The 22,308-nt window shown below is 53.4% G+C and overlaps 9 protein-coding genes across 9 annotated transcripts; 3 read left to right on the plus strand and 6 right to left on the minus strand.

The window, feature by feature from the left end:
- Positions 1–152: 152 nt before the first annotated feature.
- GCG54_00011093 (uncharacterized protein) lies at positions 153–1,976 on the plus strand (the record flags this gene model as incomplete). Its single annotated transcript, XM_045411003.1, has 3 exons — positions 153–184; positions 297–982; positions 1,039–1,976. The coding sequence occupies 3 exons, from the start codon at positions 153–155 to the stop codon at positions 1,974–1,976; spliced, it is 1,656 nt and encodes a 551-aa protein (XP_045268061.1).
- Positions 1,977–2,634: 658 nt separating this feature from the next.
- GCG54_00011094 (High-affinity glucose transporter RGT2) lies at positions 2,635–4,402 on the minus strand (the record flags this gene model as incomplete). The annotated part of the gene is made up of 5 exons (XM_045411004.1): positions 2,635–3,181; positions 3,242–3,615; positions 3,672–3,806; positions 3,859–3,965; positions 4,024–4,402. The coding sequence occupies 5 exons, from the start codon at positions 4,400–4,402 to the stop codon at positions 2,635–2,637; spliced, it is 1,542 nt and encodes a 513-aa protein (XP_045268062.1).
- A 526-nt stretch (positions 4,403–4,928) lies between these two features.
- Positions 4,929–7,360, minus strand: GCG54_00011095 (uncharacterized protein; the record flags this gene model as incomplete). Its single annotated transcript, XM_045411005.1, has 2 exons — positions 4,929–7,229; positions 7,286–7,360. 2 exons carry the CDS (start codon positions 7,358–7,360, stop codon positions 4,929–4,931), a joined length of 2,376 nt encoding a protein of 791 aa, XP_045268063.1.
- Positions 7,361–8,150: 790 nt separating this feature from the next.
- On the minus strand, positions 8,151–10,062 carry GCG54_00011096 (uncharacterized protein; the record flags this gene model as incomplete). The annotated part of the gene is made up of 2 exons (XM_045411006.1): positions 8,151–9,691; positions 9,801–10,062. The coding sequence occupies 2 exons, from the start codon at positions 10,060–10,062 to the stop codon at positions 8,151–8,153; spliced, it is 1,803 nt and encodes a 600-aa protein (XP_045268064.1).
- Positions 10,063–10,122: 60 nt separating this feature from the next.
- GCG54_00011097 (uncharacterized protein) lies at positions 10,123–11,091 on the minus strand (the record flags this gene model as incomplete). Its single annotated transcript, XM_045411007.1, has 2 exons — positions 10,123–10,685; positions 10,713–11,091. The coding sequence occupies 2 exons, from the start codon at positions 11,089–11,091 to the stop codon at positions 10,123–10,125; spliced, it is 942 nt and encodes a 313-aa protein (XP_045268065.1).
- A 49-nt stretch (positions 11,092–11,140) lies between these two features.
- Positions 11,141–11,821, minus strand: GCG54_00011098 (uncharacterized protein; the record flags this gene model as incomplete). Its single annotated transcript, XM_045411008.1, has 1 exon — positions 11,141–11,821. The coding sequence occupies one exon, from the start codon at positions 11,819–11,821 to the stop codon at positions 11,141–11,143; it is 681 nt and encodes a 226-aa protein (XP_045268066.1).
- Positions 11,822–12,594: 773 nt separating this feature from the next.
- On the minus strand, positions 12,595–13,297 carry GCG54_00011099 (uncharacterized protein; the record flags this gene model as incomplete). The annotated part of the gene is made up of 2 exons (XM_045411009.1): positions 12,595–12,845; positions 12,907–13,297. The coding sequence occupies 2 exons, from the start codon at positions 13,295–13,297 to the stop codon at positions 12,595–12,597; spliced, it is 642 nt and encodes a 213-aa protein (XP_045268067.1).
- Positions 13,298–16,354: 3,057 nt separating this feature from the next.
- GCG54_00011100 (Transcriptional regulatory protein moc3) lies at positions 16,355–18,014 on the plus strand (the record flags this gene model as incomplete). The annotated part of the gene is made up of 3 exons (XM_045411010.1): positions 16,355–16,404; positions 16,472–16,892; positions 17,382–18,014. 3 exons carry the CDS (start codon positions 16,355–16,357, stop codon positions 18,012–18,014), a joined length of 1,104 nt encoding a protein of 367 aa, XP_045268068.1.
- A 1,976-nt stretch (positions 18,015–19,990) lies between these two features.
- On the plus strand, positions 19,991–21,040 carry GCG54_00011101 (Pectinesterase; the record flags this gene model as incomplete). Its single annotated transcript, XM_045411011.1, has 2 exons — positions 19,991–20,615; positions 20,673–21,040. The coding sequence occupies 2 exons, from the start codon at positions 19,991–19,993 to the stop codon at positions 21,038–21,040; spliced, it is 993 nt and encodes a 330-aa protein (XP_045268069.1).
- Positions 21,041–22,308: the final 1,268 nt, after the last annotated feature.

Below are 22,308 nucleotides of genomic sequence, written 5' to 3' on the forward strand. Positions count from 1 at the left end.
GAAAGCGAACTTCACATCCGGCCAGAGACATATCAAGGACGCGGCCGACGCGAAACGACTCGACCATCGATTCGCCATCAGGATCTGGCTCTCTCTCACTGCTCACGACTCTCCTCCGCCTATCCCTTGCGACCACAGCCCAGACCCCGACGATGAGATACTCAACAGCGTGCTCGGCGTGTCGGTAAGTCGTCAGCCGAACCCTCTCCGGGAATCTTTCTCTGTCTCTCTCCTCCCCCATTCCCGGACTTGTCCGACTCTGGAGATGATCGCATCGCTCACCGACGGCATGGCAGCGCTCGACGGCGCAAGTGCGAGGTGCCCATCGGCGGCGGCCAGTGCACCTACTGTGCAACCCAGAACATCGCCTGTTCACGCGCCGGCTCCATCATCCAGCCCAAAGCCGTGCCCGTCAGCCCGCTGTCTATCGCGACGCCGACGACGCCCTCTGTCACCGAGATCATCGTCGCCAGCCCCCCTGGCATCACTCCGGTCGCTGCTGTTTCCGACAAGGCTCTGTGCTTCGAGCTGGTGGAGCTGTACTTCAAGTACATCCACGACTGTCTCCACTCCCTCTTCCACCGGCCCAGCTTCATGCTGGATCTGCACGAGGGCACTGCTCCTCTGGCACTTGTTTACGGCATGATGGCGCTGTCAGCGAGGTATGTCATGATCGAGACTATTCGCTCCAGCGAGTTCTTGCTAAGTTTCCTAAGGTTCTCCTCAAATCCCATCTTCAATGGCATTGCTCCTATATCGAGGGGAGAGCTCTTTGCCAACGAATGCAACATGCTGCTCAACCTTCGAGATGTATCTCTCACGAGCATACAGGCATGCGTCTTGCTTGGTGCCTATTCCATTGTAGAGGGAGAGGCAGGCGCAGAAAGCGTCTTCTACTCAGCAGCATGTAGGATAGCCAACTATCTCGACCTCCCAAACCTACCCACACCGGACCCGTTGCAGAGGGAGATTCATATTAGAGGTACGTACCGTAACTCATGCGTACGTTGAGGCTGTTTCGCTCGCTTACACTCGTAGTCTACTGGTCGCTCTGCATGATCGATGTCTGGTCATCAACCGGTGTAAACCTTCCTCGTCTCATGGAACGACGAATGAACGTCCCGTTACCGATGAACGAGTCAACCTTCCTCAACATGACCCGTGCGAACAACAACCACTTCGACTTCATCCTGTCGCCAAACCGGGAAGACTCGCTCATCGCCCAGATGATCAAGCTTAACAGCATCCTGCTAAAGGTCAACGACGCCATCAAGTCTCTCACATCGGACTCCACAGTAACAAACATCGACGAGACTGTCTCAACCCTCGCGCAGGAACTTGAGGCCTGGGAGCTTGAACTTCCTCCAAATCTCCGCGATACCCCAAGCAACCTGCACTCCTTCGCCGCCCAAGGCCTGGGTCGTATCTTCATCGCCGTGCACACGGGTCACTACCACTACAGCCAGTTGCTTTTCTACCAGTACCTAGATGAGGTCCAGCGCTTCCCCGCCTCCCCGACCGCCCAGATCTTTGCCAGGAAATGCAAAGAGAACGCCATCTCCATGTCGCGTATCATTGACCTCGCCAACACCACGCCTGGCTGTGACGCCAAGTTCAACATGCTGGGCCACATCATCGTCATCACGTCGTCCATCTTCATCCATACGCTGCTTTTCGAGACTGACGAGGCCGAGATTGCCAACGCGCGGGCAACCCTGGAGCGCCACTTCAACACCCTTGTAGCCCTGCGGGTGTACTGGCCTGGGCTTGAGGTGTGCTTTGTCCGCCTCAAGACTTTCCACGAGCTGTGTCGCAAGAGCATGAACACGAGCTACCGCATGGACCGATGGATGCTACGGTTCTTGACCGAGTTTGCAAGGCCTATTGATGAGAAGGAGCGCGATGAAGACGGCAACATGGATTTGGACCGGTGGAGTGTGGGCAACATTGGTATCAGCCCCGAGAATTGGGCATGATCATGCGGCACCAATACGGAAAAAGAAAATGCGGCGTGGTTCTGAGCATCAGGTTAGCCCAGAACTGTGGGATCTCCGTCACAACGGCGACAGCAATGGCTCTAAGACCGCCGCTGCGAGTGAGTGAACCATCGAGGACATCCCGACAGGCCATGTAGGTGACCCGTCGACAGGGCTTCGAAACACACATGTCGGAACTCGGATGCAGTCTCCTCACCGCAGCACCTACCTAGGACTGCAGAAACCGGGGCATCTTTGGGGGAAGATGGGGTCAACCACCTCGCGGCCCCCGCAAATCCACTTTCGAGGCGGGGTGTAACTTCCCCAGATTCCCAGATGCGACATGAAGCGCCGCGCCCGCTCTCTCTGATGCTGCAGTCTGTCGCCTATGACGACGCACCGAGATGAGCACTCGTGAACCAGCGGATTCAGCCAAGTAAGATGCTGGACGAAGAGGGCATGAGCAACCCTTTCAGCTATCATTTGTGAAGCCATTTAATGGCCTTTACATAGCGCGGACCAAGACAATTGGATGGTGTCGAAACGATGAAATATATTGATAAACGCGTCTGGCTGCATGTCTTATCTACCTTAGCAAACGCCATGTTGAATACCATGAGCCCTGACCAGGCCGTTTCTGGTCCTAGTACACTGCTTCTCAAACCACCGAACCCGACTTCGCAGTGAGAGTTTGCTGCTCAACTCCATCCTCCTCCTCCACTCCCTTCGCCGCAGCTACCTCCACGTCAAACTTTGGATGCTCCGCAAACCGCCGTACAGGCACGCCCTCGTGGAACATGCGGTCAATCTCCTCCAGACTGCGGCCCTTGCACTCGGGCACGCACAGAAACACAAACAGCGCGGAGCACACGGCGATGCTGCCAAAGATGAAGCCGACCTTGCTCTGCAGGCCCGCGTACGGCTTGTTGAGAAGGTACGGCAGCGTGAAGTTGACGAGGAAGTTCATGAAGATGTTGACAAGCGAGGAGGCGCGCTGCGAGCGGTCGCGCAGGCGCAGGGCGGGGATCTCGGTGACGACGACGTAGGTCAGCGGGCCCCAGCCGAGGCCGAAGCCGGAACCGAAGAGGAGGAGCATGCCGACCATGCCGGATTTGTACGAGGTCGGGATCGGGGTGTGCACGCCGAGGCCGGCCATGGTGAAGAGGGCGGCGGCTTGGATGAAGGAGCCGAGGAGGAGGATTTTGCTATGCGGCAAAGTTAGCAACCAGACCTCTCTCGTAATGTGTGCGGGAAAGGATAATTACCGTCGTCCAACCCGGTCCGTCAGGAACAGGCACAGGATAATCATGCCGCTCGTCAGCGCGGAGGAGCCGAGCGTGACGTCGAACGGGTTCAGCGTGCCGAGCGACTTGACCCACACCGCGCCGTACTGGCTCGCGAACGCCTGGCCGGTGGCCTGCTGGAAGAAGGACATGCCGACGGCGATGGCGGTGCGCTTGCGGTTGACCCCCTGGAAGAGCTCGCGGGTGCGGCCCTGCTCGGGCTCGTCGACGAGGGACTGCTGGATCTTGGCGAACTCGAGGGCGATGGCGGCGTCGGGCATCGTGCCGGCGCGGAGGGCGTGGTGGGCTGTTTTGGCTTCTTCGGTACGGTCGCGGAGGAGGAGCCAGCGGGGAGACTGGGGGGTGTTAGTTGCGTGAAGTTTCTTGGTGGAGGGGAGGGTAGAGGGCGGACCTCGGGGATGAACCAGATTAGGCAGATTACGATGGTGGGGATGACGTAGAAGAGGCCGAAGGGGATTCTGTAGGCGCGGCTGTCTTGGAACTGGGAGGTGCCGCGGCAGATGGAGTTGATGACGAGGCCGCCGAGCTGTGTTTGCTTGTTAGAGTCGTGTTGTTTCGGATTCCAGGTTTTGACTTACACCGATGGCGAGTTGGTACGTCCCAACGACCATGCCTCGCACAGGCGCAGGCACGATTTCAGACTGGTACACCGGGACAACGGACAGCTCGAACCCAACGTAGACATCTTCTCACTCGTCAGCTTCCCAAGACTTCTCTACACGTGGCTGAAAGGGCACACTTACAGTTCAATATCCGGCCCATCAAGATCTGCTCCTTCCTCGTCGACGTCACCACGACCGTCGCGCTGATCAGCGCGTAGACGCTCATCACGAACATGGTCGTGCGCCGCCCGAACCGCGCGCTGGTCAAGCTGCCGACGACCAGCCCGACGGCGAAGCCGATGTAGTTGAGGCTGTTGAGCAGCGAGAGGAAGTACGTTGGGATCGCGTACGTGTTCTTGGCGGGGTCGTACTCGCCGAACTGCCGCTCGAAGGCGTCCATGGCCTGGGTGGAGGTGAAGGCTTGGTTGTCGAAGCCATAGTTGAACTGGGAGAGGGCGATGAGCAGCACGGAGGCGGCGAGGCGGGCGTTGAAGTGCTGTGTTATTGAGGAGAGGCCCATTGTGAGGACTGGGGAGTTGCGACTTTGGGAAGGGGTCTCAATGGCGGCTTGTTAGGAGTGAGGGTATGGAGGTTGGGGAGGTTATATGTCGTTGACTCGTTGCGCCCTTTGGAGAGATGCCTTCGGCATGATCATGCGGGAAACGTATCCCAGACCCCTGGTGTAGGTCGGCATGCTCGTCGAAACATGTCGTGACGATGAATTTGAGGACTAGAGGCCAAGGATTTGCTTGCTAATGCCTGAACAGTTACGCGGTGGAGATGGCAACATCGTGCATCTGGGGTATAGCGTGCCGGAACTCGGCGGGTAATGCGAGGTGATGGTCCATTGCTGCGAGCGAGATCCGGCGAGATGCGGTGGGGTCCACTTTTGGGGGGTGAACACCATCTTGGCCCCGTCTTGCGTGCTCACTTGCTACTTTTTGCGTCTGGATATCTCCGGACAGTGGTTGCTGCTTATTTGAAAGAGTCCGTGGCGGCACCTCGAAAGGAGAGGATTGCTTGATGGAAGTTTGCACCGTGGGAGTTTACCCGGCTGTCGAGACTCCTCCGTGTCCGGTCCCCGTGCTCGGATCCGGGTCGAGGTAACTCGACAAGAACCAGCTGAGCTCGCCGCTCATGTCGAACTGCGACGGCGCAACGTAGTAGTCCTGCGCCAGCTGATTCTCTGCGAAGCCGGACCACGTCATCGGCCCGTCAAGGCTGGAGTCGATCTGGCCGAGGCCTATCGGGTGCGCCGTCGAGGCCTGGTAGATGTCGCTGGGCGCGTGCATCTGATAGTGATCTCTATCCGCCATAGGCACGTCTCCCTGCAGTGACCGCGTGGAGAGTTGTGGCGAGTCAGAGTGCTGGATGGCGACCTCGTCGACCGTCTTCGCGTTGGCGTCGAAGCTCTGCGAGAGGGGGTGGTACCTGCTCAGCAGCGTGTTGCGCTGGACCTCGCTGCTGATCGGGGCTGCTTCCTCGGGGCTTTCGGGTGCGGTGTGCCGGTTCTTGGTCTCTGTCTCGATCATCTTTTTGACGTCTTGCTGGAGGACGGCGATGATGGGCGCGATGTTGGACATGTCGTCGAGTAAGGCGAGGTTGCTCTTGCACAGTGCCTCGACTGTCTCATCGTCTAGAGTGACTGGTGTGTCTGTAATAGGGTCCACTAAATTGTCGTATAAACTGTACCTCCTTGCCGTGAGAAGAGTCTTGGTGCATTGGTGAACCATGTTGCCGTACCCCAAACCAATGGGCAGACGCGTCTGCTTTGAGTGCAGCGCGCCTTTGGAGCGGAGGGCCTGGAGATGCTCCCACAGACGAGCCATGCGAAGGGCGTGTGAGACGGCAAGAGCTCGCCATGTTGAGACAAATTCCGGGGGCGCTTTGGATGTGAAGGCTGGCGCTGCGGACTCGCGGGCGTGACCGGGGAGGCAGGTGCGGTAGAGGTCGCAGCAGGTCTGCAGGTACCACGAGTTCAGGGTGATATAGGCGGAGAACTCGGGGGTTGTGGAGTGGGAGAACATGTTGAGCTCGCTCGGCTGGATGTGGGAGGGCATGTGGGCGAGGAAGTTTGCGAGCTGGGACTGGAGGGATTTGAGGGTTGTGAGTGCCTTGGCGACTGCGGCGGGGGATGAGTCGGAGCGGCTTTCGAGGACGATAGCTTTTGTTGATCTGTGATATGTTAGACTCTTTCCACTATTTGGGATGATGAGGGGGCATGCTTGCCTGAGAACTTCGCATCGGAGGCTGAATAGGATCATGACATAGGCCCTAGCTCCGGCGTCATGAGCAGCGAGGGCCTCAACCCCATCACTAAGCTTGCTCGTTTTCTTCAGTAACCCATGACGGAACGTATGTTCGGCGTTAGGCAGTGGCGTTCTCATCCAGCGGTTCGGCAGACAGGTAAACTCGTCGAAGCCCGCAGAGAGCCCCTTATCCATCCACCAGACGTGCCATACCAGCCTCCTCTCACACTCTCGTCGGATGACCGTCGATGTGTCGGCGTCTGGGGGCAGCGGCCTTTCATCATTCAGCTGGAACGACACGCATAACCTAGCCGCGGTGCTGATCAGGAGCCACACCTTGCCAAACTGTCTGTACGCGAAGTTTTGAAACTTTGACAGAGCCATGAGCTGAATGTTGAGCACCTTGAAAACGTTCAGGTTGGCAAAGATGTACCCGTCAACTTCCTTGGCCCACTGGATCGACAATACTCGAGACTCTCGGGATCGCGAGACGAAGATCGCCGCTGCGGCACAGACGGAGGTGCACAGGATTGGAGGTAGTTTGCCAGCATAGAACTCTTCCATCATTGACGGCCGGTGGAAGAAGTCGTATCCCAATGGATAAACATGGTCGAAGAAGACTTCGAGATGTTGACGGATGACATCTGTGCTCAGCAGCGTCTGCTCCAGCGAGGTGTTGAGCGACGGCGTCTTCGTGTACTGCTGCAGCGTCGACTCGGCTTCATATGAAGCACCCTGACTGAGCGTACATGTGCTGGAGGACTCCGGGGACGCAGACTGTTGCGGCTGGCCGTTCGCCTGCCGGCTCTTTCGCCGCGACGGCGACGAGGGGTAGACGCAGGTGAGGTTCCGCCGATTACAGTGGAAGCACTGCGGGCGGTGACCGGAGCACTTTGCCTTCTGGGCGCGACACTCGGCGCAAGCGTTGGCAATGCGCCGGCGTCTGGTCCCTGCCTCGGTGAGGGTCTCCGTGGGCGCCAGTAAGTTGTGGGGATCCCCGGGCTCTGAGGAGACGGCCGACTCCGGGTAGTTGAAGGTGCAGCCGAGTCTGAGACGGCGGCAGTTTTCGCACGGCTCAGGACCTCCGGTGCATTTAACCTGGTGAACGGTTCAGCTGATGTTCAAGTTGGTACAGGATACAGTTGAAAGCTTACCTTCCGGCGCTTGCATGTAAGACAACGCGGCCTGGGCGGCCACGTCGCATCGGCGCCCGACTCCGGGCTCGGCATCTCGTCTCTTCTGCTCGGCGGCCCGATGTTGTGGATTAAGGAAAGAGTCAACCAGGCAATTCTTCACGCGTTGAGCGGGGAGACAGGACCGCATCTCATCACCAAGCCAGGCGGCACGGGACGCGGAGCCCGGAACAGATCGAGGGTAATATGGTCCGGCATCCCCAGTTTCTCCACCGGGAGGGAACTGACGTGCTCGCGATGCGGGGTCGCTCTAAACCAGTTTGAAGCAAGGGTCACCCACAGTTCGGGCGGGTTTGGCAAATTAGAGGGCTTCAAGCAGCCTGAATTGGCAGAGCACACCATCGCGGAGTGGGATGGCGGAAGGAGAGTTTTGCGCCATTGGGTGGTTTGCGGGTGCGAACCGGTGGAGGGCAGTTGAGAAGACAAAGATAACACAAAACTGCGAGGTGCTGCGTCTCTGTTATTTGACACACGGTTCCTCGAGGATTATCGTAGACCTATTCATGGTTTTCGCCTGAGGAAGTCTCAATAGAATCATCCGCGACAGACACCGTAACACCTGGCTAATAGGCACATGATTCCAGCTGGTGGTGATGATCGCATTTTCGATCGTCCAATCTTTGTCAAAGACTTCATGGACGAAACTCTACCTTGCAGCTTCTTTCCGCATTTTTCCTCGCAGCCTGACAACCTAGCTCATGCTCCATGCATAGTAGAACTCTGCGGGCACACCTTCTGTTTTATACCGGATCCCTGTCCCACCACAAGACAACAGCAAAGATAGAATCTCCTTGTGACCACCCCTTACAGCACGGTCATATGCGGTTCATAGCGGACCGAATAGACCTTTGTCGCTGGCACCAAGCTCAAGTAGTGCCCGAACGATGTTTGTATGTCCTTTGAAGCATGCAGCTTGAAGAGCAGTCTCACCCCCGTAACGTGCGTTTGGGTCTCCGCCGTTTGCGAGAAGTACCTGCAGAATTTCTTCGTTTCCCATGCTAGCTGCATGATAAACTGACTTTTGCGTCTCAGCACCATTATTGAGAAGCAATTTGACAATCTCTATGCGCCCGTTCTGACATGCGATAGACAGAGCTTGTGTTCTCCGGTCAGCAGCATCGGCATCTGTATCTCTTGTAAGGATCATTTCGACCAACTTATAGAGCCCCCTGCGAGATGCAGACTTCAAGCTCCAGCAGTAAAAGTCATCATGTGGGGGCTTATCAAGAAGCACCCTAACCATAGTATCATGGCCTCGTTTGAATGCGACGCATATGCTGTCGCCCTTAACGCAGCACATGATGTTAGCCTCGTCACATTTCTGGAGTATCATTTGCAGGATCTCTATGTGGCCTTCTTCACAGGCAGCCTTGGCCGCCTTGCCGCACCACGCCCAAACGTCGGCGTCAGGAATCTGCCCAATCAGAAGTCGGAAGAGCTCCTTGTTTCCCCGGGACGATGCACACACAAGCGCGTTCTCGTCTATCTTTGCACCTCTAGCTAACAGGAGGTAGAAGGTGTCATCGTTATGTCGCCGTATAGCTGCCGCGAGAAGACTTTCATCTTTTCGGGCATCGATGAGGGTAGCATCTTTTTTCAGCAGTGTCTCAATCGCCCAAGTAAGTCCTTCGTTTGCCATGTGGTATAGTGCTGAAGGGTTTGCAGTGGAGGTTCTGTAGAGTTGATGGAAAATATCGCAGTCAATGAACTTCTCGAGCAGAGCGTTGATTCGTGGGGTATTGGCGTGAAGGGCGTGTTTCATCCAGTAGTCTGCAGCATACCTTGCAAACGGGTATTTCATTTTGATGAGGACGTCCAAGCCAACCCCACGAGAACCTTGATAGTGGTAGCAGGACGATCCATGGTCGCACGTTGACTCTTCGTCCTCATAGTGGCATTCGCAATCTGGGCGAGGCACTAGTTCCACGTCTAGCAGATATGCAAGACAGATCTCTGTAACCGAGGTAGCTGCCGTCAATAATGATGATGAAAAGAGGGCAGAGATATCTTGTGGCAACCGATCAGAAAGCAGGTATTCCTTTACCGTAGCATGCGCGAGTTGGATCTCCGCATCTACCCAGTGGTCCTTAGAATGGGCGATGATAACTAAGCCAGGGCAGTATCCAGTGATCTCTTCCGGAATAGGCATTCTGTTATGAGGATCAAACCTGGGCTCCGCGTCCGGGTCTACAGCGAGTAGATCAACAGCCTCTTTGATTCGAAGTGGTCGCTCAGAGAGGGCAAGAAATTGCAAGAGTCGTACAGACTGTGCCTCTGACCGCTTAGGAATTCTCTTCAGAATTGCTGCGTACGTATTTACCAAGTCATCTGGCAGGGCTTTCAGCTCTCTGCGTAGGGAGGCGGGATCTTGGCAGTGTTGAAGGGTGTTAAGTTGTAGCGCAACCTAGCGAAACCTACACTTTGGTGTCAACTGGATATCACAAGTCACACCATAGATGGATCCTGACTTACACACCGTCGGCCTTTGCCATTAAGCTGTCCCCGATCTCTTTTTGAATAATCTCGTAGCCTTCCCGGCGCCATCTTCTGAAGGTTTCGCGAGTACTCAATGTCCCATGGACGTACGCACGTATATCCTTCCCGACCATCTCACCACCCAAAATTATCTGACTATCGGTGGAGCCTTCAAGGTACAGTCGAGTCTTATATTCTCCACGACATGTAACAAGGAGACGGATGAGTAGCGTAGATTGGATGAGGCTTTTTACCCAAAGCATTACCCCTTGATGTTTGGAGTCAATACCTGCCTCACACTCGTCGAGTGCGTCGAGCACAATTCAAACTTCTCCGACGCACCGAATCATGTTCTCGAAAATCTTGCAAAGCGATTGTGTACTGGGTTGCCTTGCACCGTCTCTATGACTGGAGAATAGTGACTTCAATTCAGTCCTGGCGTCCTCGCTTTGGCTGCACAATTGACCTATGAGTGATCTGATTGCACCGTCAAGCGACTTTCGGCGATTGTCAGTAAAGGCAAAATAGAAGAAGACGAGCAGACGACTTTGGTGCATTGAGCCATGTATTACGTCGTCGATGATTGTTGAACAAAGGGTGGTTCTGCCGCAGCCTGGCTTGCCGTGAACCCAAACGGAAACTGCCGGGGTTTCCTTCCATGATGCATAAGCATTGCTGTCAAGAAACCATTTTCCCGTGCCATCTTGGCGATGTTCCAAGGTAGAGTTATGAGTTTCCCACAAATCACACGGAGAAAGCCAATTCTTGATGTTCTGCGAAAGCTTGTTGTTGTTCAGTTGTTGAAAACCTTGATTTGCTTTTTCGGTGTCTGATGTAAGCTGCGATATATCCTCCAGCACTATGACAAATGTAAGCCACGAAGCAACTACCTGAAAAAATGATGTTTACCAACTTTTCTCAACGATCTGCTTCATATCCGGAGACTTCGAAACATCCACAGCGTCGATTTCCTGAAGAAGCTCTTTTGAAAATGCAGCAGCTGTTGCTGCTGCGTAGTTTTGCCATCGATTATTCTTGTGGCTGTCTGCGTAGTCGCAAATCCCCCGAATCACTAGGCAGGGGAAAGCATTCATCAGTCCAGCTGCTTCCATCTCGAAGCAGATGCATTTCTCGTCCATTTGCATTGATATTTCATCGCGGCACAAGCTATTCTTCATTACCGAATTCCCCGAAGCAGTTATACCGTAGTGAATCACCGGACCCGTTGAGCGTCGTTCTTTTCGGGCGACTTCGCCTGCGCGGTCACAGAAAACGCAAATTTCAGTTTCCATTACGGCTTCCTGGGCAGTTCTGTTCTCAATCGATGGAGCACAGATAGATTTATTTGGTCCTGCAGCCGTATTGGTCTCCGCTCACGTGTGGAACAGACGATTCGAAGAGCCGGTCGTTGTGCGCGCCTTGGTATATAAAGGCAGGGTCGTCATCATCAGGCTCTGCCAATCTCGGGGAGCGGCGAAGCATTTCTGCAAGAATATCGGGAAGTTCAGAGCCCTTCCGGCGCCGCTTAGCTTTGAGCTTTTTTAACCCCGTGAGAAGGACCGTGGGAGGTGGAGCAAGAGATCCTACGTGCTGGAAAGTACCGTCTTGTCGCTTTTTCCCTAAGTCGTACTGAAAGACTCCCGAGCTTTGATCAGTAGGCTGACTAACAACAACGTCTCCAAGACGTATGTCAATATTCTTCTGAAGCTTGGGGATCCCAGCGCCAATGCCGACCATGAGACCTATCCGAAGGTGCGGCAAAGAGCTGAGCAGACTGGACGCGGTAGTTGCTGCAGAAACAAGGCCGTATGTTCCTTCGGGCAATGAGGCGATGACGACGTTATGGGCACTCATGCGGCCCCACGCGTAGCAGTTATCGTCTCTTTCATGCTGGGCAAAATTCAACGGGCTCCCGTGTTCTTCGTCGAGCATCGCCTCTACAGCTGTAAGTTCGTTGGCAAGCGCAGTGATGATGCCCACGGAATATTCCGTAGGATTCGAAAGCTGCTTAGGAGGACCCATGATGAGTGAAACAGTGAGGATTAAATCAACCGTTAATAATGTTCGAGTAGTCGCAATTATATGTGTTTGTTGGAAAGAATGGCGGCATTCCAGCCGTAATCTCTCCAACTGCGGAGTCCTCAGGTCTATCTGTGCCGCACAATCATAGGCAGTTGGATGATAGCGGGCACCAATGCGAGGCGAGTACCACCTATCACCCCGCTCCATCATGCCTGAATTTCGTGGCACCGGTGGAAGGCCGGAAATTTGCTGGCCGCGGCCGTTCGATAGCCCAATAATAGTAAGTGAGTCCATTCACACAGATCATTCACCAGTGAGGAACCAATCACTTAGACTACGTCGAACGCCATTTTGACGGCCATATTCGCTTACGTGTGCTACGTATCGGCCATTCATTCCGTTTGGAGAGGTTTTGTTGTCGTCTGCCTCAGCGGGCAGCTACACAGAGATGCTTACTTCGAAAATTATGACTTCAATGTTTCAAGCTGTGTTGACCAAGTCAGGTCATCGAGATACAACTTTCACGGACGTCGCTGTTGTAGGTATGGAACATTAAGATCTAGACTATCAAAGAGAAATGAAGTTCACGAAAGAAGTCCCCTCAAATGACGTATTTCTTCCCTGGTTATTTCAATGCTGCATTTCAACTATGAGCTTGTCGCAGTGAAAGCCCGATGGCCAAGAGGTGGTTGGTTTCGTACTCACCCAGCTTGAGCTTGGTTTTGTGCCTCAACCAAGGGTAATCATGCGAAATTCCAACCTTGTTGGCACTCTTAAACGGTTTTTAATGACTCCGCTGCACACCCATGCTTTTTCTGACGTCGAGCCATGGATGCAATGTCGCCGGAGCCAGGCTCGCTCTTGTCCACAAAGCCACATTTCTCGTACAATGGCGCACCGTCCTTACTTGCATCCACGTACGCTGCGACGCCATTTTTGTCGGCGAGCTTACAGCCCCACTGGACCAGCATGGAGCCGCAGCCGCGTCTCTGATAATCTGGGTGTGTTGCGACTGTGTCTAAATCTGAGCGAAACATCAGGTGAGTGAAGACGCAACGGTCGTTCCAAATGTGACAATGACATACAGTAATGTTTTTCGTTTCCCATGACACGAAGTCTTTCATTTTCTTCTCTCTGGAAGAAGACGTCGCAGACATCACCGGGCATGTCGTCAGCCCAGGATGGATATCGCCGGCCACGATCCTCCGGCATGGACAGGTCCCATTTCGCGTAGGCAGCTATTCGCGGTCGTCCGTTGGCGTCCAAGTTTTCTGGATCAATCACTTTGATGTAGCGCTGGAAAGGCTTGTTGAGGATGTCGTGATGATTGGCATCGTCCCACCACTTGCGCACGCCTGGTGTGTCCGGCCACAGGCGTCTTAGCTCAGGGTCTGTGAAAGCGGCGAACCAGACCTCAGTCAGTGCCGGGACATCTTCCACGGTTGCTGGCTCGAGTCTAAGACTGCTAGGAGCCATTGGGCGGCTTGCAGTGATACTCAATCAGTGGCCGATAAGTGCGTTGGTAAGGTGTTGATCACGTTGAAGGAGTATTGATGCGGGGATTCGGCTCTTTGACTGGCTGGGGCTTATGTCATTGCACCCGTACACCGGAGCCTTTAGTCATCCGGTGAACCCGGACCGGGGCCGAAGAGTGGGACCAAGGATCCCCGAGGGCCGGTGCAGCCGGTATTTGGGGCAATACTCGGTGATTTAGCCACAATTCGTCGATTTGATAGTGCCACGAGGGTGCTATATTCATTTGGTGGAAATATCCGGATATTGTCAACCTGTTTCTTGTTCGAGAGCGGCAGGGACAGACGTATGCCCAGCCCACCTTGCAGGAACAGATTCTCCGCCTCACGTCAGCATCATCTCCTGAGAGCGGCTTCTGATGGAAGTCTGCTCATACTAGCCTTCATCGCTCGTGATCATGCGCTATACAAATAACGTTAATCGCGTTAAGCATTTTGACAACAATGCCACAGGTAACCGCAAGTTTACATGAGATGACAAAGCCCCAGTATGGGAGGTTTGCTGTCATAGGGCTGATGTCTTGTCAGCGAAAGACCAATAGTTCAAGAGAAGACATGGCGCGGTTAAGTCCAGTCCTTCCTTTTGGCGGTTTGGGCTTTGGAAAGGATTGAAGTGTGAGATGGGGGCCGCAAAGCCACCCAATGGCGCCTATGGACACATTTGAAGGAATGGAATCCGTAAAGACGACCAATCAGGCCTGGCTGGTCCCTTGTCAGTTGCTATCGTGCAGTGGCACCACTTGTACCCTTGAACATACTTAACTAACTTAGCCTAGCAGACACCCTACATGCAATCAAGGACGCGGAGAATGCGGGACAGCCCTACGCATAGCGCTACAGGAACTCGGCGGTACTCGTATTCCTCCGGCTGTGGAAGCCGCAGGCCCAAAGGACTCGGTCGGTAATGCCATTGGTCTCCTTTTCCGGAAGGAGAATAAAGCTCTCACCACACGACAAGCCATTAAACCCGCAAGCGAGACAAGGTTATATGCGGCAAGGTTGACTTCAAGTTGGGGGCGCATGGTTGCTGCGGTTAGCGTTCTCACGGGCAGATTCCTCCTACGGACCTATGGACTTCACCGGGATGAGACTGCTAAGTCATCCCGAACGCCTTCTGGCCCTTTTTAGCCACACCATAATTACAGGCTGCCCGTGGACATCTCGGCCGAGTTGTGACTGAATGGCCGACCTGAAGTCGTTTCAGCCCTAGGGGGACTTTAAGGCTGCCCGCTTCGGCTTCGGCATCAATGCCATACGCATGTAGCAATGGCGCTCCCGTCTTTAAGCGGTCTGCGGCTAGAGTTGGTGTGCACTGTCTGACACTCTATAGCAACTAAACCGACGAGGGTCGGATCACCCGATGATTGGACAACTGTTGAAGTGGTTTTGCTATTTGTTTCTGGAGCAGTTATGGACCCCAAAAATTCTACAAGTCTCGAGCATGCGCGCAACTATTTCTCAATGGCATTCATTTCGCAGTTGCTGTCCAATTTCCGATACTCTGCCTACAAGTATAGTTACACACTTGATTTCAGAGGATCTCGCTTATGATGTCCGGTCCTTTTGTCGGTCGCGCCTCCCAAAAACGAAGCGAGAGCGAAACGACATCATGCGTTTTTGAACAGCGAAGCATGGTTGATAACCTTAGTCATATGCAAGATTTATTTAGATTGTATGACTGATCTGGAAACGCCACCCTACTGGCCAGCCCTAGCAATCACGGGATGGGATTCTGGATTCTACCAGACTTCCATGGCATGTCGAAGCTGCCTAAAACCTATTCCGTAACCTGCGGAGTCCGCATTGAGACCGGTTTTATCGAGGTGCCGTGCATGCTGCGTTTATTTCTACGAATCAGCGAGAAGGAAGGGGCTGATCAGTCGAATGCGAGTGGCTGAGATCCCGATGGAGGTGCCGAGGTTGCATGGTTTAACGGCTGACAGTGGAACACGTGCATGAGGTGCGAGTCCAGCCCGGTAGGGATTGCACCGTTGATGGACCCGTCATGTCGGATGATGGAATTTCGCGCCAAACTACGTGCACTTTTGCTTCACTGGGCGAGACATCAGGGCTCTGCAAACCATGTGGCTCATGGTCGTTGGCAGGCGCATGGGTTCCTCCAACGACAGGGTGCAAGCCGGGTGGGATGGACCACAGAGATGGTGTTATCTCACTGCAAGGTAAGTAGCGTTCAGAATCTTGGCGTCGTGACGAGTGGAAAAGCAGCGTTGGTGATATGAACCGAGTGGACCTCGCCAGGCAAACATACGCGTGTAATTATGGGTTATCAAGCGGAATCGGTCTTCTACCGGGTTCTTCAAGTCCTTGGCCTACGGACATGTGCGTACGGTCGTTTCATTCAGTTGGTTGTATGCGGCCCAATATGTGATGTGTAACGGTAAACATCGTCTATTCAGCCACTGACCGCCCTCAGTTCTGTGGCGCCGCTAACCCTAAGTCAGGTATCTAAGATCGAGTACCACCCAAGAGTTGATCGCGGCGAGCTAGTGTATGCACTTCGAGGAAACCTGCCTCTAGAAATGCGACGGCCCCGCCAGTGAACGCAAGACTGATTGGCTCTGTCGGATATATCCCCTGTCAACCCCACCGCCCCCTACGGAATGTCTCTGCCCCTTCGCAGGGCTTATGCGGGCGGAGGGTGGTGTTCTGCAAAATGCCCTCCACATGAATGACAGGGCTGCGCTGATGTTTTCCTAGGCGAATGCTGAGCGACGAGTTCCATTGGTCAAGATGGGCGAACCAGCGTAGACACCGCTCCAGAGAGGTCCAGACGTTCTGGCGATACCGCAATCTCCGGCTGTCATTTTTATATCTAGACATCGAGGAACTTGGAGAATCGTAATCGTGCAGATTCCACTCGTTCTTCGCGCCCAGAAAGGCAAAAGGAGGTTGCGAGGTCACCAATCGCTCACACTTCAGACCCTAAAGGCTCGTTCGGACTCAACCATCGTTAGCGCACATCCACAAACGGCTTGAACCAATGGCTAGGAAGGGAAGTCGCAAGGTGCGGACTGGGTGCTTGACTTGCAAGTGAGTCGTATCATGAGCAACTGGCGTATGACCACCGATGTGTTTTGTGCTAATCACATATATGCAGGATACGCAAGATCAAGTGTGACGAGGGCAAGCCTTTCTGCAACCGCTGTAGCAGCACAGGTCGAAAGTGCGACGGATATGCGGTTGAACCGGCATCGGTGCTTCGATGGCAACGACCTCAAACACTCCAGATCGACTCGTCAACCAACGGTGAAGAAGCCAGGGCCTTACAGTACTACTGCGAACATGTCGCACCCTTTATCGCCGGCCCAACCGACCCTTATTTCTGGACCCATCTGGTCGTGCAGTTTGTGAACCGCGAGCCGGCCGTTAAGCACTCGGTTATCGCCATCGGCTTGTTATACGGCAACATGGATGGCGGCACTAATACCCACCTAGACGGCGTGGCACTGAGCCACTACAACGCCGCAATTTTTGAACTGAAATCGCTACAAAACGACAACAACGGGCTAGTCTTGGTGGTCTGTCTACTTTTCGTCTGTATCGAGTTGTTACAGTCCAATACGGAAGCTGCCGTTAGACATTGCAATCACGGACTTGCGATGTTGGAAAGCTCGTGCTCAAAGCCGGTTGTACGGGATCACTTACTACCGATATTTCGGCGGCTGAACATGCTTCCATCTTTCCCGGGAACGAGCTACTTCAATAATGCCGGTGCAATAATTTGCAGGTGTCCGGTACCGGCTTCTTTCGACAGCTTTGCGCACGCACAAGCCACTATAGACGACCTTTATAACCAAACGATACAGCTTATACGGTTGGGAGACGAGTATCGAGTAGGCGCGTTGCGACACCAGACACCGATGAGAGAATTACTAGAGCGGCAAAGGGGCATACAATCATCACTCAATCAATGGCGCGGGTTGTGGGAGGATTTGGACGTGAGGTCAAAATCCCCAAGCACCCGAATAAGAGGCGGGCCAAGAGTTCATGCACTGCTAAAATACGAGCTGTCCCACATCTGGACCGACATGGCCTTTTCAGCAAACGAGGCGGGTTTTGACCAGCATTTGGAACGATTCCGTCAGATCACCGAGCAAACCACCAAGTTTGCTGAGTCGCAAGTCAACTGCCAACCGACGCATTTTTTGTTTGAAGCAGGATACACGCCCTCATTATTCTTCATCGCAACGAAATGCCGCGCGCTAGATGTCCGCCTTGAGGCTCTTCGACTACTATCGACACTTGGATCACCTCGAGAAGCGGTGTGGGATAAGGGCGAGCTATTTTGTATCGCCCGACGGCTCATTGAACTTGAACACAACGTGGGCCTGGACTCATTTGGCGTGCTTCAGTACACGGGACCGGAATCATGTCTTGGGCTCCCACGTGACGAAGTGAGAATCAGGCATTTTGTCCCGGAGAAGAGCACGCTCTGGGACTCCTCTATCAATGGAGTGGATATGGGCGGCAACTTCAAAGTGAGATTCTTCATGAGAACACCCGAGGACGCCTTATATGTTCACGAAGAGGTCCTCGGATGTGAATACGTTCCGGACTTGTCGCCTTTTGAAGGACAACATGAGTCCTTTTCAAGCAGCCCACAGAGCATACAAGGGTGGGAAGAGATTCCTATCTTTTGATAGCGTTCAGGGAACCATGGGGTCTGAAGTTTACATTAATACATAGCGAGCGTTCATTTTGCATCTGTGAGATAGATGAGGGGATCCCAATTAGATATAGAACACGGGTGATGTCTTCATGCATCGAAGTTCATATAACACACTCCACCTGAGCAATGACATGCTGAGCCTGTGGAACTTTGCATCTATCACTTACTCCCTTCGCCACAACAAATTTTGTTCCATTTGCGGAAGTACGATATTTTATCAGCATATGAATTGCTGAGAATAGGTATGTTGAATGCTTTGGTGGTTGCCTCGCTGTGCATCGCGCTTGGTCCATCTCGACAAAGTGCCAAGAACTGCTGAACAGGGAAGTCCGATGCCAAGAGATCGCCAACTTCCTTCGGCCCGCAACACCCTTGTTCGAGTTAGCTAAGGCTCTGAAAGTTCTTTCAACCAAAGGCGAAACTTTCGTTGAATTGTCGAGTTTTGCAATTTCAACATTTTCAAACGTTTCTTGGTATTGGGTAGATTTTTACTCGACCAGGCGTCTCCTTTTCGGAAAAGGAGTTCGATACGATGCTCCCCTGCAGTAAGGCGACCTGAAGCCTCAGGCTGCTGCAATTCGTGCCTAAGTCAGAGAAGGTTGAAAAGCCTCAGCTTGGTCTTGCGAGTGAAATGTTGATGGGGTAAGTACCTATGGACCAGGGACTTTGATCGAAGATGAAGAACTTGAGTCTGGGAGACCCAGTCAACAAGCCCAAACATTGCGCTCACGCCATTCTTCAATCTATTTTTGAAGGCCGCATGTATGAGTCGCCAGCTCGCAGCGTATCAGAACGTTCAGAAGTTCAAGTCCAATCTCTTGTCCAGAGTGAGTGGATGGGCGTTTGCTCCTTAATGTAAAGCATTCACCCTCGTAACAATATTATGTCCAGACTCCAATGTCTGATTCTCGTATAAGCTCCTTTGGCTATGATTCGTGGAACTTGGACATAGATCCAAACGGGAACAGAACAAGAAGGGTTGCATCGTATTTGACGCTATTGAATTAAGGTATTCGTCCCAACTACCGTTTTCCTCATCCAAGTCTCAAGACGCGGGGGAAGCCTCCGACACAGCCTCCATTCGGCACTGGCGTACTCAAATGTGCAACATCGTGCTGACGAAACAAACGTTCACTTGCGAGGCAAGAGACACTCGGATGAAGACCTGTCAAGCATACCCTAGCTTGCTCTCAGCAAGATGTTTCGTGGAAGTGTGCATCAGACGATCCACCCGCACTCCTTTTCCTTGCGCCTGATATGAGAATGCTACGAGGCTCGTTGGGTCTGACTCGCCGACTTATCCGAACCCCTGCATTGTGGTTCTTTGCAGGCGAGCTCTCCCAGGAACGGCCCAGGCCCGAATTCCCCTTGTGGCAGCTAAGCGTCTTTGTGATCGACTGCCAGTCTAGCCACCCCGCAATCTCCGTGCCGATCCACCTCGAACAAATTGTCGGGCGACACCAGCGCAATGGTACCACATGGGCAATTTAATCCGCCAACGAGAAATCGACTTCTCGAGAACGGCTCGGTTGCAGAAATATGAACCCTTGTTGCCGTGAGTTGCCGTGCCGGGGTCTCCCCCAGCTGGCGTGGACTCTAAGTTAAACTTCCAGAGCTCGGGATTGGTTGTTCTATCGGGTTTAATCTACGAGCTTGTCTCGTGCGTGCCGTCGACCGCCCCCGCCAATGAAGCCTGGGCACTCCCAGCAAGCGTTCCGCGGACTCCTCATTCACGATTCCAACATGAAGGACGAACGCTAGCAGTTGGAACGATGCCGTCGCTACCGCTGTCGCGTCCATCCATACAAGAGCCTTGTGGACCCTTGAAGGAGAAATACATAAAGGACGCCAAGCCTCGATCAATGTAACCAGTAGATCATTCTCCAAGTTCGGATCAGATTTGAGACGAACCAACGAACACTTACATTCTTTTGTTTTTTGCCCAATATGAAGTCCTTTTTCACCGTCCTCACCTTCGTCACGGCGGCGCTGGCCGCCAGCCGCACCTCCGCCCCCTCGGGCTGCGTTGTCGTCAAGAAGTCCCCTAGCAGCGGCCAGTTCAGCACCATCCAGAAGGCCGTCGACTCCCTCTCAACGACCTCTTCCAGCAAGCAGTGCATCTTTATCGACCAGGGCACTTACAGCGAGCAGGTCCTGGTGCCTGCCCGCACGGCTCAGCTTACCATCTACGGCTACACCGCCGACACGTCAAGCTACTCCGGCAACAAGGTCACCATCACCGCCAAGAAGAGCCAGGCTGATGGCCTTACCGATGACGAAACCGGTACCCTGCGTGTCAAGGCCAAGAACTTCAAGTTGTACAACGTGAATGTCGTCAACGCCTACGGCCAGGGTAGCCAGGCCATCGCCCTGAGCTCCTACGCCGACAGCGGTTTCTATGGATGCCAGTTCACCGGATTCCAGGACACTATCCTCACCCAGCAGGGCAACCAGCTGTACTCCAAGTGCCTCATCCAGGGTGCCACTGATGTCATTTTCGGCCAGAAGTCCATGGCTTGGTTCGAGAAGTGTGACCTCCGTGCCGTCTCTGCCAAACTTGGCTACTTCACTGGTAAGACTTAGCTACCAACACTCATGATAATGATGATAGTTTTCTAACATCTCGCAGCCAACGGCGCCGCCAGCTCCTCTGCTAAGTCCGAGTACGTCTTCAACAGCTGCACCGTTGCCGCTGCCTCCGGTGCCACTGTTCCCGATGGCGCCTTCTACCTCGGCCGTCCTTGGGGTGCGTACGCTCAGGTCGTCTACCAGAAGACTACCATGACCGGCATCATCAACTCAAAGGGCTGGTCTGTCTGGAGCACCAGCGACGCCCGCACTGGCAACGTCTTGTTCGGCGAGTACAGCGACACTGGCATCGGCTCCCAGGGATCCCGCGCCACCTTCTCCAAGAAGCTCAGCTCCGCTGTCGCCATCTCCAGCATTCTCGGCTCCGGCTACGCCAGTGCTGGTTACTACGACGCTTCTTACATGTAAAAACAACAAAAATGACAAGGGCTCTCAATCAGGATTGGGTTATTGGGCTGGCATTTGGAGAGGCAGAGCCCCATTGAACATACTCCGGCACCTTACAATATTCTTCGTACATATTATTCCATCGAATATAACTTTCATCTCATTTAACTGTTTTGGCCGACTCATATCGTACACAATGATTGCCCAAGTACACCAGCGAACGATGGAGGCGTGTTCAGCACAAATCTCACGATCATGACATGACGAATCCTCAAAAAACTCAAAAGTGACTTGCGCGTCCAGCTGTTTCTCGAAAATGCGAGGCGCTCGTTAGAATTGTTCGTTTCTTCTTGGGCTGCCCCTGTCGGCCTAGGTCCGTGGTGAAACAACACAAAATGAGGCTCAGTTTCAAGTACATTCAGCGGGTTCTCTGGCCCAAAGGCCCGGGCCACGGAGCATTCAAGTTGTCAGTTAGCTTGGCGGCCCAGATGCCAAGAACGGGATTAGCCTGCTGTAGTGGTCCAGCATGGGTGATGAGGAGTAAAAAAGTGATGGCTAAGCTTTTTGGACCACGCATTTGTCGATCGGATGTCGATGCCGATTGAACCCACTCGTTCCCCGGGTATGGCTCCGCTCATGCCCCTTAAAATGCTGCAATCATGATGGATACGATTTCAGATCAAGTGCTGCTGCTGCGCAATGCGAGATAGTGAGTCTCTTGTGAGTAAGCGACAAGTGATTTTTTCACTTCAGGGAGATTTATGCAGCGACGTGTTCTTTCGCCCTATTGTTTCACAGGATTTAGTAAAGTGGTCAGTCATCTCGAGGGCTCATGGTTAACGAGTTGAACTTCATGTTGTTCTATCTGCGACAACATGGAGTTGACTAAGGCCTTTGGCCCAATCACGTTCGCGATGCGCAGTTGACAGAAGGTAACTTTTTCCCTTCGAGTCCATCGTGCTTGGGTCTCTAGCATGCATGAACCTCGAGCGGTTTGTGTGGAAAATGAAACTTCATTTGGGCAAAAGCAAAATGACACATCGTGATTTTTCTTAAAGAATACGAAAGAAATCAACGGCCCGTTGAAATGAAACAAATAATTGAAGTCTTCGACAAACATGTGAGAAGTTTCAAGGATGCTCTGGCCGTGGCCCGTTGAATCTGCCGTGACCCGTTGACTCCGACGTGACCTGTTGACTCCGACGTGACCTGTTGACTGAGAGGGACCTTTCCTTTCAATCAAATCAAGATTGTAGCAACTATTTAAGAATGGAATCGAACGAATCGTA

This window comes from Colletotrichum gloeosporioides (assembly GCF_011800055.1).
Source record: "Colletotrichum gloeosporioides strain Lc1 chromosome Unknown consensus_17, whole genome shotgun sequence".
Lineage (NCBI taxonomy): Eukaryota > Fungi > Ascomycota > Sordariomycetes > Glomerellales > Glomerellaceae > Colletotrichum > Colletotrichum gloeosporioides.